Genomic DNA, 18,525 nt, shown 5'->3' with positions numbered 1-18,525 from the left:
AATCCTCGTTATGAACTTATAATTCGTAACCAGTCCTGTGTTTATGTTGTGTTTATGCGCATTCGCATTCATCAGAGAGCTGGAGCTGCTTCCGTTTACGACCAGCCAGCACAAGATCGATTAAAGTGATTCTAATATTTTAAATATTGATATTTTTCTTACAAAGATGCATTGATTTGCTACAGGAGGCCTTTATTCACCCCCCAAAGCCATGGTTAGGAACTTTTTATTATGGGAGGATGCACTTTATTGGACTTGTTTTGGACTGATGAAGAGAAACACCACCAATGCAATTCTAAAGCTTGGAAATGCCAGTATCATTTTTAATATAGCTCTAATTAGATTAGTCTGAAAGAAAGAAGTCAAGTCAGCTAGGATGCCTGGAGGGTGAGTAAATGATGGGCCAATTTTCGTTTTTGGGTGAACTAACCCTTTAACTTCTTTATTAGCGTCAATCCTTTTTCCACAAGGATTGTTATCCCAGTAACCAGCTGTAATTCATCATCTGGGTTTGCTTAATATAACAACATATATCCTAAATGGCATTTGGGATGTGTAAAATATTAACGCATCTCAATATCCTCTACTCACATAATCCCCTTTCCACGCCTCCTTGCATTAAGTGCAAATGAGCTTATGTGTGTTTCATTTCTACTTTCTCTAGGTAACCTGACTGAAGTATACCGGACTAATGCATCGCAGTCTCTAGCCTGGTCTTCCCTCATGGGGTCATGCGTTTTAATAGGACACCTTGTATCAAAACATTTATTCAGCGGCCTTAATGACTTGTGTGAATTTGAGACTTCTAATAGGGTATCATACACAGCATCATAAGCAGCTCACAGCCTCACAGAATGTTTAAATGTTGATTGATTTGATGTTTAGAGTGTCTTTTGTTGCTCCCCATGGGTAGCAATATCCTGTTTCATTCACAATACCCAGTGTGCTTCTCTCTCTTTCAGACATCGATTATGTCTTCATCTATTCATCTTAAACACAAAGCACATTTGATAGGAGAGATACAGTCAGAAGACATTTTACATGCTCATATGAATGAGATAAAGCACTTGGAGCTGTATCAATGTCCTATAGCACAGTCCTAAACCTACTTTTGAGATCTGTATTGAGGTATTATGTTTGCAATTGGTGGTTAATACGATTTGTTGAAAAAAAAAAAAAAAGAAGCAAAATGATTGAGACTTTAATTAACTGATTCAGCTTATATAACTCATTGGCAAACTAAGAAGGTTTTACTTTCAAATTTTGAAAAGCCCATAAAAAATTTAAAGAGTGTCCTGCTTCTACTTGGCACTATATTTTTTCTCTTTTGGCCTCTGGCTACAAGAGAATCTACTAGCTTTTCAGTTCCCCTGTCTCTCTCTTCACTGCCTTTGCAGCTTCTTAGCTCTTGTATTTGTGTGTGTGTGTGTGTGTGTGTGTGTGTGTGTGTGTGTGTGTGTGTGTGTGTGTGTGTGTTTTAGAGGGTCTACATCATCCTCTGTGAGTGTTGAACGCTAGATCTAAATTTAGCTTGAAGAACAGGGTCATTAATACTCTCTGGCCAATCTCCAGGAATCAATCACACCCACCTACAGGGAGAGAGGCTTTTAATGATGCACACAGCACTTTCTTTCATTTGTGAGTCCTCCTGTATACTTGTTACTGTTTAAATCTTTCATCATGAGATGATCACATAAACAAAAATAGCTGGTTGTTGTCTGTCTGTATGTTGGTTTGTGTCTGTCTGTCTTTCCATCTATTAGTCCGTGTCTATCTATTGTTCATTATTATCTGTTGTTCTGTCTGTTGTTCTTTCTATCATTCTATCTATAGGGCCCTATGATTTCCGCAATGCATAAAATATGGACAGAATCACAGAATCCAGTCATAAAAATGGAATTTACTGTATAATGCAGAATGTCACTGGATTTTATGAGTTTGACTTTATTCTTGTAAATTCAACTTTATTCTCTAAACATTTAGACTTTATTCTCATAATTTTGACTTTATTCTTGAAATATTTAGACTTTTCTCAAAACATTTAGACTTTATTATGGTAATTTCAACTTTATTCTGAAAACATTTAGTCTTTATTCTCGTAATTTCGACTTTATTCTCGAAACATTCACACTTTTCGTGCGACATTTAGACTTTATTATCTAAATGTCAACTTTATTCTCGTAATTTCGACTTTATTCTCGAAACATTCCGACTCTATTCTCATCATTTAGACTTTATTTTCGTAATTTTGACTTTATGCACAAAACATTTCGACTTTATTCTAAAATGTCAACTGTATTCTCGAAACATTTAGACATTATTCTCGTAATTTCGACTTTGTTCTCGAAACATTTTGACTTTATTCTCAAAACATTCTGACTCTATTCTCATAATTTCGACTTTATTTTCATAAATTCGACTTTATGCACAACACATTTCGACTTTATTCTGAAATGTCAACTTTATTCTCGAAACATTTAGACATTATTCTCGCAAGTTTGACTTTATTCTCGAAATATTTTGACTTTATTCTCAATTTCACCTTTATTCTCGAAACATTTAGACTCTATACTCGGAATTTTGACTTTATTCTTGAAATTTCAACTTTATTCTCGAAACATTTCAACTCTATTCTCGTAATTTTTACTTTATTCTTGAAACATTTCAACTTTATTCTCATAATTTCAACTTCATTCTCGAAATATTTTGACTTTATTCTCAAAACATTTCGACTCTATTATCATAATTTCAACTTTATTCTTGTAACTTTGACTTTATTCCCTAAACATTTAGACTTTTCTCGAAACATTTAAACTTTATTCTCATAATTTTGACTTTGTTCTCGAAACATTTAGACATTATTCTCGTAATTTCAACCTTATTCTCGAAACATTCCGACTCTATTCTCGTAATTTTGACTTTATGCTCAAAACATTTCAACTTTATTCTTGAAACATTTAGACATTATTCTCGTAATTTTTAATTTATTCTCAAAACATTTCGACTTTATTCTCGTAATTTCGACTTTATTCTCGAAACATTTCAACTTTATTCTCGTAATTTAGACTTTATTCTCGAAATTTCAACTTTATTCTCAAAATATTTAGACTTTATTCTCAAAACATTTAGACTTTATTCTCGAAATATTACGACTTTAATCTCATGATCTTAGTTTTAAGCGTGTGTGACTCTCTCTGTGTTTTCAGCTTCTGCTACCTCAAAATACTTTATGTTATTATAGTACTACTACTACTAATTAAATTATTATTAAAATTCTTTTTAGGAATATTTACCAGAATAATTATTTATTAGAATTTATTCACCATATTTTTTGATCCACTTCAAATGTTGACTACTGTATATTTTAGGGCCTTAACATTTGATTTTTGTTAAACTTTTAATAAATTGCTGCTAAATTGAGTTCAATGATTTCAATTAATTACACATGCTTTTTGATTAATATGTAACCTTTAAACAGCATCTAGAAAAAATTTAAATGGAAGAAAAAAAAAAAGAATTTTGGAAAAAAAATTATATCAATCATTTGGTCTTGTCTGTTGTTCTATCTATCATTCTGTCGTTTTGTCTTTCAGTTGCATTTTTGTTTTCTCATCGTCTATTGCATAGCCACACAGAATGTTTGATTTACAGTTGTCCTAATATCCAAATAGTTTCGCCTCTTGGTCAGTCCATTTTTGCTACATAGTGTGCATCTTTTTCAGCAGTGTTGAAATGCTACGTGAATACCATGGCTGTTATGCGCAAGCTATCATGCTTGATTCCACACATAAGAACTGCTAAGATATCAAATGGAAGGAAGCCAAGACTGTGGAGAGAAAAAAAAAGTCCCTGTATGCAAATTTCCCAAGACAAGGCATCTCTGGAAAAACAGCGAAACATTAGTAAGTGTATTAAAATGAATCATCCCCGGTTGCATGTTAGCTGATTACGGTGCTGCTGAGTATAGGATGTTTTAATAGAGCATGCGGCGTGTCAAGAGTATCTGCAGAGTGGCTTGTTCGAGAGCGTATGTGCACTGAAGCATGCTCAAGGTGAAGGCAGTTTGTTGCAGCGACAGCCAGAGTGCTTGCAACTTTAATTGTTTGGGTCCCCAATAAATCAAATGTGCCTCTGGAGTTTATTTATTTAGAAAGCGTATTAGACAAATTAATCATTCCCAGGAGCATAGGAGAGAAAGAGAGAGTATGCTTGTGTTTCACACGCAGTTGGTAGCATTACTGGAGCTCACTGTAGCATGTTCAATCTCTGTGTGCATATTCATGCGTTTGTGTGTTGTCTTGTCTGTCTTAGGGTAAAGCATGACTGGACATGCCTGACGTCAGAGCAGAATAAACGTCACTATTGACCCCGTAGGCTGCTTTCTTTTTCTCTGTCCCTCCTTTAGCCTACTTCTGACTGACTTCAAGTCTTTGATATAGCCGCACACACATTAGCTCTGTTTCAAAACCTATTAAGCTGCCTGCTAAACAGCATTTTTGCAGAAATGAAAAATGAGGCTTGTTCAATTGATTTTAATAAATTTTGAGGCTAGCATGTGGGTAAGATAAATACATAGAGATTCATTTTTAATTAGCCTGAACTGTTTTTATCAAGACTTTTCAGTATTGAGTGAAACATAAGTCTCTAATCAATATTTCTTTGACCTCATCTGCCGTTTTGGATTTTCTTTCCCCCTAAGCATTATAAAAGATACCTATTGAAGCCTGTTTCCGCCACAGAATAAAAAAAAAAAAAAAAGCTTATTCTGACAGAATTGTGAGACCTAAACTTGCAATTGTGAGTTATAAAGTCAAGTGCAAGATAAAAACTCACAATATTGACTTTTTTCTCACAAATGCGTGCTTGTATTTGTTTGTATGTTGCAATTCTGACTGGCAATCGCAAGTTTATATCACGGAATTCTAAGAAAGTTTATCATATCACAATTCTGACTTTCTCAGAGTCGTAAGATTATAAACTCAGAATTGCAAATTTAATTTTGAGGAGGAAAAAAAGACTGATACGTTCAGTTTTTTCAGTTCATATCTCACAATTCTGAGAAAAAAAAGTCAGAATTGTGAGGTTGTATCACGTAATTCTTAGACAAAAAAATCAGAATTGCAAGTTTGTATCACATAATTCTGAGATTTTTTTTTTTTGCATTTGTGAGTTGTGAGTTTTTCACACAATTCTGACATTTTCTTTTCACAGTTTTGAGTTTATATCATGATTCTGACTTTTGTGAGTTATAAAGTCTAATTTTGAGGCTTTATTTCTCTGAATTGCAAGTTTGTCTCGCAATTCACTCTCAGTTTATATCATGCAATTCTGACTTCATTTCTCTCAATTGCGAGTTTATATCTCACAATTCTGAGAAAAAGTCAGAATTGCGAGTTTGTATCATGCAATTCTGAAAAAAAGCCAGATTTGCGAGTTTAAATCTCTACTTTTTTTTCAAATGCAGGTTTGTATCTCGAAATTCTGACCTTTTTCTCGTAATTATGAGTTTGTCGCACAATTCTCTTTTTTTCTTGCAAGATATAAACAGGTATGAGAAAAAAGGTCACAATTGCAAGATATAAACATGCAAATCTGAGAAAAAAGAGTTTGTGATTTGTTTTTCACAGTAACTGCTAGTTTATATCAAGCAATTCTGAGAAAAAGTTAGATTGCGAGTTTATATAGTTGCGAGTTTATATCTTGCAATTCTGACTTTATAACTCACAATTCTGATCTAATTTCTCACAACTGTAAGTTTATGTCTCACAATTCAGAGAAAAAAAGTCACATTTGTGAGTTTATTTCCCACAATTCTGATTTTTTTTTTCTCGCAAATGCGAGTTTATATGACAATTCTGACTCTTTTTCCTCTGAACCCTTAAATATAAACTCGCTATTGCGAGTTATAAAGTCTAATTTTGAGGGTAAAAAAAGGACTGATATGTTCTCGGAATTGCAAGTTTATATCTCACAATTCTGACATAACTTGCAATTGTGTGTTGTAAAGTCAGAATTGCGGATATGGGCTTCTATAGATACCAGTATGCCAAGAAGGTGGTATAATCTTGTGGAACAGCTTGTGTCTATGATGCCTTAAAATGCTGCCTTAGTAGGCAACTCACTTGGTTTTGGAACAGACCCATAATTAATACATTAAATGCATGGTTACTGTCTAGTAATGGATGGCAACATCTTAGGCTGCTCATTGCTGTTTGTGAAAAGATTTAATGGGTGTTTTCTTTATAGCCATGAACAGCCCACTGGACTTGATTGCGTGTGGGCAAAGAGTCAGCTGTGTTTTTCTCTTCATGCTCTCTCGACCACTTTGCCCTCTTGTCAACATGTTTGTGATGTCAGGGGGTTTATAGCATTTTTTCAGATCTGTGCTGTCATTCATGCAGTGATGTACTTATCTGATCCTCTCTTTCCTCACTCTCATTAGTATTTTTGCTAGTATTTTGTCTTTTTTGACCCATACCGATTGCTCCTGACCTCACCATATCAGCCGAACACTGTGTGGGTTTCCTCATTACATGATGAGGGTCCAAAGTGGACGGCTACAGGTGGTCAGAGTATGTATGAGGATTCAAGGCGTGTCGTTATCGGCATATACAATTTCCTCCGTTATCTTCCATCCCTGTCACTTCATAGTGCCTGTGATGGATAGATGGGATGAGCCACTGAATGACTGTACTGGCTTCCTCCAGGTGATGGATGAAGGCTGCTCATCTGCATTCTGGTACAGTGCAACTTTAAAATGCAGATGAAAAAGTGGCATTTCAGAGGCAGTGTTTGTGTTATAAGGAGATAGATTAAAGGGATAGTTCACTCAGAGATGAAAATTCTGTAAGACCTTCATTCACAAATGAAGATATTTTTGATGAAATCTGAGAGCTTTCTGAACCTGCATAGACAGCAATGCAACTGACATGTTCAAAGCTTAGAAAGGTAGTAAGGACATCGATAAAATAGTCAATGTGACATCAGTGGTTCAACCTTAATTTTATGAAGCTATGAGAATACAATTTCTTCAGACATCAAACATGTATCTGTGTTCACAATCCTCCTGAGTATAAGACACCATTACACGTCTTTATATGCATGCTTGTGTATTGCTGTTTGCATCTAGTCTCTGTGCCAACAGTTTGAGCTCTAGTGATCACTCTTTTAATCTGTTTTAATTGTCCTTCCCTCCCTCTTTCCACCACCCTGATTGCATACGCGTGTACGCATCTTGCTCTCGCCTCCCTTACTTTCTCGCTCTCTGTTTCTCCTTGCTGTGGAAATATGAGTGTGTGCAGTTCCCAGGTTCCCAGTAGAGGTTATCATCAAATTATATCTCGACAGCACAAACACAGACACACACATTCACACACCACGTGCCAGGCGTCCAATGAGCCTGCTGAAAAATTACATAGTCTTCAGCAAGAATTTGCCATTTAATTAATAGAACTTTTTTTGCAGCCATTAATATTAACTCAACGGGTCTTTTATGAAAATAGAGGATGCTTGAATATACATGATGCATAAAATGCCTTTATGTGATTCAGGTTTTTTAATATTAATGATTAATGATGTTAATAGTTTTTTTTTAATTATTATACGTTGTTTTTGGGTTTTTTTTACAAGGAACAGTAATTGAACTCTCTACATTTTTCTAAACTAACTATAGTTTGGAATTCACAAACAAATGACAAAATGGCTTAAATAGCCATATATACCTTATTTACAGTGCCTTGCAAAAGTATTCATACCTCACGTTTTATGTTAAACTGTTTTAAATTATATTTTTCCACATCAATCTACACTCAATGCACCATAATGACAAAGCAAAAACAGAATTGCCACAACTTCATAAATGTATTAAAAATAAAAACTGAAATAAGTACATTGCATAAGTATTCAAACCCTTAACTCAATACTTAGTTAAAACACCTTTACAGCTTCAAGTCTTTTTGGTTATGATGCAACAAGATTTGCACATTGACATTTGGAAATGATCTGCCATTCTTCTCATTTCTTCACCTCTCAGGCTTTGGGTTTTCATTAAGGCTATCTCAATATGTTGGTGCATTGAGCTTTTCTTCTAATTTGACAAGTCCCTCAGTCCCTGCTGCTGAAAAACAGCCCCACAGCATGAGCACACTTTACTTTCGGGATGATACTTTGCATGTGATGAGCAGTGCCTGCTTTCTTTTAAACATGATGCTTGGAATTGAGGTTCATCAGACCACAGAATCTTGTTTCTCACAGTCTGAGGGTCCTTTAGTTGCTTTTTTGCAGATTCCAAGTCTGTTTTCATGCGTCTTCACTGAGTAGAGGATTGAGTCTTGCCACACCACCATAAAGCCTAGATTGGTGAAATGTTGCAGAGTGATGTTTGTCCTTCTGTAAGTTTCTCCCATCTGCACAAATGATCATGGAGCTCAACTAGAGTGACCAGCAGATTCTTGGTCACCACTCAGTTCCATCAATTGCTCAATTTGATATGCATTTTCAGCTGTTAGACCTTTTATTAAGATGTGTGCCTTTCCAAATCATACCCATTCAATTGAATTTGCCACAGGTTAACTTCACTCAAAGTGTAGTAACATCTACAAGCAATATGAATGCTCCTGAGCTAAATTTCAACTGTCCCAGATAAGGGTATGAATACTTATGCAATACTTAATGCAACAGTGTTAAAAACCTGTTTTTTGCTTTGCCATTATGGTGTATGGAGTGTAGATTTATGTGGAAAAAAAATATTTAAAGCAGTTTAACATAAAGCAGCAAAAAATGAAGGCACTGTATATAAATATGTAATATCATACTTATATCGATATATAATTCCATATTTAGCCGCAAGTGAGAGTAAGGAATTAGTATTACTACACTTTTTTGGGGGGTTCTTGTAATTCAAACCTTTGACATTTTGGCAGTCTTTTCAGACTCTTCAGATGAGGAGAGCCTGTCTATGACATGGAAAATGTTGTCAAAACAACAATAATGTTTATATAGTGGGCTGTTGTGTTTTATTACCGCCTTTCATAGAGCAGATTTGACAGTGACTGACAGACTTCATTGCTAGCAGCCATGCCAGAGAGATTGGCAGAGGTAATTAACTTGTATGTCCACCGAGGGGTGAACAATGACTGACATGCATTTACTGGAACAGTGCCTTTCATTTAAAAAATTATAATAAAATGCTGAAACAATAAGTGACATGTTCAGACTTTGAACCTAAACTGCCACAATCTTGTTAGCCTTGATTTCATGATTCTCTCCTTGACTCAGAACCCTTTCAGATTCGGCCGACCCGGTGTTGAGTGTTACTGTCAGCACGAGAGCGGAGCAGCCGTCATCCAGCTACAGTTTCTCATAAATGAAGTGAGTGTTTCATGTTTTTTCCCCCCCTCTTTCTGGGTCCTGCTCAACCTTATGCGAAGAGCCTATTCCCATGGAGCTCCAAGAGGCAGTTTAAATAATCCAGGATGAAACCTCAAGAGGCTTAGATGATCCCTTAACCCAGAGCATTTGCTGCCACAAACCCTCTTGTCCTCAGAGTGGGCCAGGAGGGATCCTACAGAGGAAGCTGATATTACCATTTCCTCCCCAGAGTGTTGCCCACAGTCAAGACCACAGGGATCTCTTACACTAAGCTGCCTTGTAGATTGTACTCCTTAGCGTCAAAACGATTAGTTCACTGTACGTTCACGGGAATATTTGGCTATTTATAGAGACTTTTCTTCTTGAATTAATTTTAAGTGCATCATGTTTTATATACATATATTGTGCAGTATATGTATATATATATATATATATATATATATATATATATATATATATATATATATATATATATATTAGATGTTATTTTTTTAGTTCAGTTTTTAGTGTTTTAGTTTTTTTTTTTTAAAGTGAAAGATAAAATATTCAGATGAAACAAACTCCAAAAAAAATAATAATAATCATATTGAAATTATTTGGTCATATTGAACAGGCTTCTCAGCAGTCATCAGAAAGATATTTTTGACATGAACATGGTATTTTTTGTACTTCTATTTTAAGACCACTTGGATGGCAGATGCTTTTATCCAAAGTGACTTGAAAGTGCATTCAAAATGTGCTTTTTTCTGTATTTGCGTTCCCTGGGAATCAAACCATGACCTCAGCATCAGTAGCACCGTGATCTATTAGTAGCATCATGTGAAATAATAATAGAACTCCATTTAAGATGATTATTTGACATTAGACCTCAAAAGTCTGTTTGGGAAATTTCAAAATCATGCTAAGTTAAAATACACATATAAAACATATAAAACTACCATTAGTTTATTTACGGTTGAGGTCAAAAGTTTACATACACCTTGCAGAATATGCTAAATGTTAATTAATTTACCAAAATAAGTAAGGTCATACAAAATGCGTGTTTTTTTTTTTTATTTATTACTGATCTGAATAATATATTTCACATAAAAGACATTTACATATAGCCCACAGGAGAAAATAATAGTTGAATTTATAAAAGTGACCCTCTTCAAAAGTTTACACACCCTTGATTCTTAATACTGTGTTGTTACCTGAATGATCCACAGCTGTGCGTTTTTTGTTTAGTGATAGTTGTCCATGAGTCCCTTGTTTGTCCTGAACAGTTAAACTGCCAGCTGTTTTTTGAAAAAATACTTCAGGTCCCACAAATTCATTAGTTTTTTAGCATTTTTGTTTGAACCCTTTCCAACAATGACTGTATGATTTTGAGATCCATCTTTTCAAGATGACAATGCATTAAGATTCAAAAACTTGTTGAATTTAAATCTCAGGGTAAATTTAGCTTCCTGAGGGCAGTACTGAATGAAAAAAAAAAAGATATTTAGGCAAAATAAGAAAAATGTACACATTTTCATTCTGTTCAAAAGTTTTCACCCCCTGGCTCTTAATGCATTGTATTTTCTTCTGACACATCAGTGAGCGTTTGAACTTTCTGTAATAGTTGCATATGATTCCCTCGGTTGCCCTCAGTGTGAAAAGATGGATCTCAAAATCATACAGTCATTGTTGTAAAGGGTTCAAATACTCAAAAATGCTGAAAAACTAAAGAATTTGTGAGACCTGAATTATTTTTCTGAAGAACAATGGACAAACAATGGACTCATGAACAACTATCACTAAAAAAAAAAAAAAAAAAAAAGCTGTGGATCATTCAGGTAACAACGCAGTATGTAAACTTTTGAAAGCGGTATTTTTTATAAATTCAAATATTATTTTCTCTTGTGGACTCTATGTAAACATCTTTTATGTGAAATATTTTATTTAGTTCAGTACTAAATAAAAAAATAACATGTATTTTGCATGATCACTCTTATTTTGAAAAAGTAATTCACATTTTGCTGATTTATTTTTTTACAATTTACAATTACAGTAATTAAAAAGGTGAGAGATGGCCAGGCTTCATATGCTTTTATTTTTAGCTAAAATGTTATTTTGAGTTCCTTCACACTTTCATTAGTGCATGTTTGTGAGTCTACATGTTCAGTCTCAGTGTTTGTTTGTGGCTTAACAGACCAAGCAGAGCCGGTACAGACAGACACACACACACCTGGGACAAACCACAGACTCTTGTCTGTTTTATATTCAGCCTCTATAACCAGAGGAAAGGCAGCGTCTGTGTGTATTTGCTCTGAATATGCCGGTGCCTAGATGGAAAGGAGATATTTTGTGGTAGCATCCCTCCTCCTTCCCCTCTGTCTGTCCCACCCACACTGTCTCTCTTTCGATTTATTTTTCCACTCAGTTCTGTCTCTTTCTCACACACACACACACACACATACATTCACCACCCACCACTGTATCTTGAATCTTCTAGCCCTCTAGAAATGTTGCAGAATGAATAGGTTATCTCTACCGGTGTATGGTATGTGTCAGGGGCGTTTTTTTTTTTCAAGCAGGTTAGAGAGGCAGCGCCTCCGACAAAAATCTGAATGATAATAAACAGTACAAAAGAATAAAACACTATGGAGAAAAAAAAGAGAGACCACTTGAAAATGAGTTTCTGTGAATGTACTGAATTTACTAGGTATAGGTTTAAGGAAAATTCTAATATTTATTCAATTCAATAAAGGTCTAATAACAGTTCAAGCAGTGATTACTGGGGTTCAAGCACTGTAAGACATTTGAGCATTAATATTTAGCAAGCCTGTAACCACCTAAATCAATGATTAAAAATGTTTTGGTTTTTTTTGCAAATCCTGGTAATTTACCATAGAAATATAATGTTTTTTAATGTTTATGACTGTTATAGCACCAGCTATTGTCCGATCTTCCTAAAACATTGCGTGATTGTGCTCATCAGGTTTTGTGAAGTTTTGAGTTTTCGTTTAGACTTTATAGGCTTCTGGGTATATTTGGGCAGGCCCCTTTTCTAAACGACCGTGTTATAGCTTCCAAAAGGGTACATTTTAATTCTTTGGGGTAATTTTTGACCTACAGAGTTCAGATAATTGTACTGCAGTGTTTTTATTCAGATTAAGCGAAAAGCCTAAGACTAGTTTGCAAAAGTAGGTTTTTTACATTTTTTCAATCATTTAACAAACGGTTTGACTGACCGCTGTTAACCTTGTCTAATAGGTGCTGAAAATTCATCAGCCTATGGCGGCCATGTTTTTTAAAATACACAAATATACAATGACATAAACCACTTGAGCCTGAGACGAATGATTTAGGAGATATAAGCGATTTCGTACTTTTGATTTCTGTAGCGCCTCTGTAAGGCCAATTGGGACGAGCCTCGGCTGTGAGGAAAAGTGTTTGCCCCCCCTTAAAACATAACTGTGGTTTATCACACCTGAGTTCAGTTTCTCTAGCCACACCCAGGCCTGATTACTGCCACACCTGTTCGCAATCAAGAAATCACTTAAATAGGACCTGCTTGACAAAGTGAAGTAGACCAAAAGATCCTCAAAAGCTACACATCATGTTGAGATCCAAAGAAATTCAGGAACAAATGAGAAAGAAAGTAATTGAGATCTGGCAGTCTGGAAAAGGTTATAAAGCCATTTCTAAAGCTTTGGGACTCCAGCGAACCACAGTGAGAGCCATTATCCACAAATGGCGAAAACATGGAACAGTGGTGACCCTTCCCAGGAGTGGCCGGCCGACCAAAATTACCCTAAGAGCACAGCGACGACTCATCCAAGAGGTCACAATAGACCCCACAACAACATCTAAAGAACTGCAGGCCTCTCTTGCCTCAGTTAAGGTCAGTGTTCATGACTTCACCATAAGAAAGAGACTGGGCAAAAATTGCCTGCATGGCAGAGTTCCAAGACGAAAACTGCTGCTGAGCAAAAAGAACATAAAGGCTCGTCTCAGTTTTGCCAGAAAACATCTTGATGATCCCCAAGACTTTTGGGAAAATACTCTGTGGACTGACGAGACAAAAGTTGAATTTTTTGGAAGGTGTGTGTCTTATTACATCTGGTGTAAAGCATTTTAGAAAAAGAACATCATAACAACAGAAAAATATGGTGGTGGTATTGTGATGGTCTGTTTTGCTGCTTCTGGACCTGGAAGACTTGCTGTGATAAATGGAACCATGAATTCTGCTGTCTACCAAAAAATCCTGAAGGACAATGTCCGGCCATCTGTTAGTGACCTCAAGCTGAAGCGAACTTGGGTTCTACAGCAGGACAATCATCCAAAACACACCAGCAAATCCACCTCTGAATGGCTGAAGAAAAAAAAAAGGAGGCCTAGTCAAAGTTCTGACCTGAATCCTGTTGAGATGCTGTGACATGACTTTAAAAAGGTGGTTCATGCTCGAAAACCCTCCAATGTGGCTGAATTACAACAATTCTGCCAAGATGAGTGGGCCAAAATTCCTGCACAGCACTGTAACAGACTCATTGCAAGTTATCGCAAACACTTGATTGCAGTTGTTGCTATTAAGGGTGGCCCAACCAGTTAAGTTTAGGGGGCAAACACTTTTTCACACAGGGCCATGTGGGTTTGGATTTTGTTTTCCCTTCATAATAAAAAATAATATATTAATAATATATTTGATTATTATTTAAATTAGTTTGATGATCTGAAATATTAAAGTGTGACAAAAATGCAAAAAAATAAAAAATCAGGAAGGGGGAGAACACTCAATTACACCACTGTAGTTGTTTGTTGATAGTATAAAATACAAACTGTATCATAAGGCTTTAATCCAAACGTTTTGTAAGTGGTGTGTCTTTTTCATTCTCTCTTGTAGGGGGCGCTGGTTAGTGCTTTAGCTGATGACAGTATTCACCTGTGGAACCTGCGACAGAAGAGACCAGCTGTGCTGCACTCACTCAAGTTCAACAAGGAGAGGTCAGCCACGGTCACTTAATCTACACTTGCTCTGAGCGTGTGTGCATGTAGACTGTGTTAGCGATACATGACTCTGTGTGTGTGTGTGTGTGTGTGTGTGTGTGTGTGTGTGTGTGTGTGTGTGTGTGTGTGTGTGTGTGGCAGAGCTGGTGTTGGTGAGTGTGGGTCCACACTCACATCTGATACATCTGTTTCTCTCTTTCACTCCCTTATTATTCCAGTTGACTTCTACTTGCTCTCTCACTGTTGGTACCCAGGTGCAGTGCAGAACACAACACTCATTTCTCTGTTGGTCGCACAGGGAAGCGAGTCAACATGTGTAGTCATGTTTGCAAACAGTAGTGGGAAATGCAAAAAGAAGCCTTATTTTACTAAGCAGTTAGTTTATTTAGTTTTTAATTTTAGTTAAAATGTTAATCAAGGTTTCCTACACTGTTAGTCATGATTTAATTCAGGAATAGTTCACCCAAAAATGAAAATTCTGTCATTAATTGCTTACCCTCATGTCGTTCCAAACCTGTAAAACCTTTGTTTATCAGTGGAACACGAATTAAGATATTTTTGATGACACCCAAGAACTTTCTGACCCTGCATAGACAGCAACGCAACTGACACGTTTAAGGCCCAGAAAGGTAGTAAGGACACTGATCAAACAGTCAGTGTCACATTAGTGGTTCAACCGTAATTTTATGAAGCTACGAGAATACTTTTTATGCACAAAGAAAACAAAAATAATGACTTTATTCAACAATTTCTTCTCTTCCGTGTCTCCACCTGGCTTTCACAAGAGTACCACAGCACATGCCTGTGGTGCTGCTGACGCAGGAGCCAACATTTTACAAAGAATCCAGATGCTCTGCACCTTGTTTACAAGTGGAAAAAAAACGCATATGTTTTCTTTGTGCATAAAAAGTATTCTCGTAGCTTCATAACACTACGGTTGATCCACTGCTGTCACATGGACTATTTTAACAATGTCCTTACTACCTTTCTGGGCCTTGAACCTGGTAGTTGTGTTGCTGTCTATGCAGGCTCAGAAACTAAGTCAGTAGTAGTACTGGCAATTCGCTGAGTAAAGTGTAAAACACTTTCACTGAAGACGTGAGAAGAGGAACAGATGAACCATATAAATGGAGTCATTTAAGCTGGAGCCGATTCGATTGATTCAAACTTTGATGATTTTGATCATTTATTTCAAGCAATTCACTAGCAAAAGCCAGATCAAAGATTGAAGCGTTCCAATCAGATTGCCTGTCTGTAATCATTTGTTCCAGATCGGAACTTTAAACCGCGTATCGCAAATAATTAGATTTAGCTTAAATCAGGACTTCAAAGCGTGAATCAGAACTTTGCATCACGAATAATTTAATTTACATCGGGACTTTGGAGTGTGTATCGCAAATCATCTGACTTAGATCAGAACAGGTTCGTGAATCATTTCACAAATTGAATGATTCAAATCAAATGATTCAGGATATGCGACTTGAAGTCCCGATCTAAATCAAACAAATACACAAAGTTCCGATCTAAGTCAAATGATTTGCGCTCCGAGTCCTAATCTGAAATGATGGTTTGTGAATTTTTTTATTTAGATCGGAACTTTGGAGCAGGTTTGTGAATATTTTGCTTTAGATTGGAACTTCGGAGCATGGATTGTGAATCATTTGATTCAAATCATATTTTCGAAGCGGTTTCGTGAATCTTTTTTTTTTTTCTTAAACAGTAGAAAACATCAAACAATTAAGGCAGTACAGTTATAAAAGCAAAACAAAGAAATAAGGAAAGTATACACAAACACAAATAAAAAATAAGCATTGTTTTACTGTAGTAAAAGTGCATTATACTTGGTAATACTTTAGTAGTAGTACTTGCATGTGCTTCACTTTTTTTTTTTAATGCTGTCTTTTATGTTCAAATTTTTTGGGGGGTGAACTATCCCTTTAAATGACCATCAAAAATAGTAAGGCTTATTGCATTGTGCTTGGTTATACAGTGTTTAAAACAGGCAGATTTACTAATGACGTACAGTATTTCTTTAAAGCTTAGTATACTTGACTGGCTGTCAAACTGTTTTATTTTCAGTTTACATCCAGTTTTGCACGGTATGTCCTCTTTAAAAGCATAAAATGTTTCTTATTTGAAACATTATCCTCAACAGTGACATGTGTTCATACTAAGGACACTTCAATCAGCGTTGTAACTCTGTGGCAAGAATTGAAGAATGTGTGAGACCTTTAATCACACTCATAGCTATAGATCAGCGCAGGAAGGTTGTAACCTTCTGATTCGGTTTAGACAGCTGTTGACTCTGATAAGAGATGAGGCAGCCCTTCACTTATAATCTGCACTGCTTCTGTTGATGAGAGTGACAACTCGCCAACAGCGGCTTTCAGGGTCGAACAAGTTTTTACCACATAACGCTGAGTGTGTGTGTGTGGGTCTTTGCACGTGTGTATCTATCTCAGAAAGTACAGACAGGGGTCATAGGTATAGGACTGATGTATCTGTGTGCCTGACATTTAGAAAGTGTTTCCCTTTGCAGCCTGCCTCAACCCTGAGGCTGCAGTGGGGCAGCTGTACCCCTGAGTGCAAACAAAATGTCTCAGTGTTGGAGCTGTAAAGTTAACATGAATTAGCATTCAGAAAATATTTCACTTGCATAATGCAATGTATGTCTGAGTGATATGATTTATAAAAACGACCCTGTTCTTGATTCTTAATACTGTGTTTTGACCTGAATGATCCACAGCTCTGTTTTTTTTTGTGATAGTTGATCATGAGTCCCTTGTATGTCCTGAACATTTGCACTGCCCACTGTTCTTCAGAAAAAATCTTCCAGGTCCCACAAATTCTTTGCTTTTTCAACATTTTTGTGTATCTGAACCCTTTCCAACAATGACTGTATGATTTTGAGATCCATCTTTTCACACTGAGGACAACCGAGGGACTCATATGCAACTATTACAGAAGGTTCAAGCACTCACTGATGCTTAAGAAGGAAACACAATGCGTTTAGAGTCTTTTGAATTTGAAGATGAGGGTCAATTTAACTAATTTTGTCTTCTAGGAAACATGTAAGTATCTTTTGTAGCTTCTGAAGGGCAGTACTAAATGAAAAAAAAAAATGATATTTAGACAAAATAACAAATCTTCATTCTGTTCAAAAGTTTTCACCCCCTGGCTCTTAATGTATTGTTTTTTTTCTTCTGGAGCATATGAACCTTCTGTAATAGTTGCATATGAGTCCCTCAGTTGTCCTCAGTGGAAAAAGATGAATCTCAGAATAATACAGTCATTGTTGGAAAGGGTTCAAATACACAAAAATGCTGTAAAACCAAAGAATTTGTGGGATCTGAAGGATTTTTCTGAAGAACAGCGGGCAGTTTAACTGTTAAGGACAAACAAAGGACTCATGAACAACTATTGCTAAAGGGAAATAAAAACAGCAGATCATTCAAGTAACAACACAGTATTAAAAATCAAGTGTATGCAAACTTTTGAACGGGGTAAGTTTTATTATTTTCTGTATGTAAACTGTATGTATGTAAACGTATTTTATGTGAAATATCATATTCAGGTCACCAAAAATGACATACATTTCGTATGATCCCTCTTTTTTTGGTAAAATTATTAACATTTTGCAGATTCTGCAAGGTGTATGTAAACTTACGACCTCAATTGTATATATAATATAATTATTGATGATTAAAAGAGACAACAAATTCATTCAGAGGATTGTTCACAATAACACAAAAAAACAAACAATCACCCCTTCAGGAGCAATAATCGGCCCACAAAAGGCATGTGGGCTGTGATGCTGAAGGATGCTTCTTTTGGAAAGTATATTTTTGGGAGGAACACGGTTTGACCTACTGTCAGGACATTGTGGGCATCACACAGGCTGACGTTCTGACAGGAAGCTGTCGGAAGATGTTACAACAACCAGAGAGGGATGAGAGAGGAACAGCCTGTTAAAAAATGCTCTTTCCTGGCATAGACGGTAAAAGTGCTCCCTGAAAAAACTCTCCAGATTGCACATTAAAGCATTTTGAAGGAAAAAGATATTCGACTGTGTTGACTTCAAATGCTTTTGCTGCACTCAAGCCATTCTGACGCATAAGAAAAACTAAAATTCAACTGATTTAAATGTTGCGCATTTGTTCTTACAATTGTTTACAGGAGGAAATG

At 36.0% G+C, this 18,525-nt stretch overlaps 1 protein-coding gene across 1 annotated transcript in view; it reads left to right on the top strand.

Annotated features, from left to right (window-relative positions):
• Positions 1-18,525, top strand: part of stxbp5a (syntaxin binding protein 5a (tomosyn)) — a 136,689-nt gene that overhangs the window by 36,842 nt on the left and 81,322 nt on the right. Inside the window, exons 3-4 of the mRNA XM_073853202.1 lie at positions 9,288-9,369; positions 14,237-14,337. Of these exons, the coding sequence (XP_073709303.1) occupies positions 9,288-9,369; positions 14,237-14,337 (183 nt within the window). The remainder of the gene's footprint in view (positions 1-9,287; positions 9,370-14,236; positions 14,338-18,525) is intronic.

The sequence above is a fragment of the Garra rufa genome, chromosome 13 (assembly GCF_049309525.1).
Source record: "Garra rufa chromosome 13, GarRuf1.0, whole genome shotgun sequence".
Lineage (NCBI taxonomy): Eukaryota > Metazoa > Chordata > Actinopteri > Cypriniformes > Cyprinidae > Garra > Garra rufa.
Note: the sequence above shows the minus strand (reverse complement) of the source record. Positions and strands in the feature narration are given on the sequence as shown.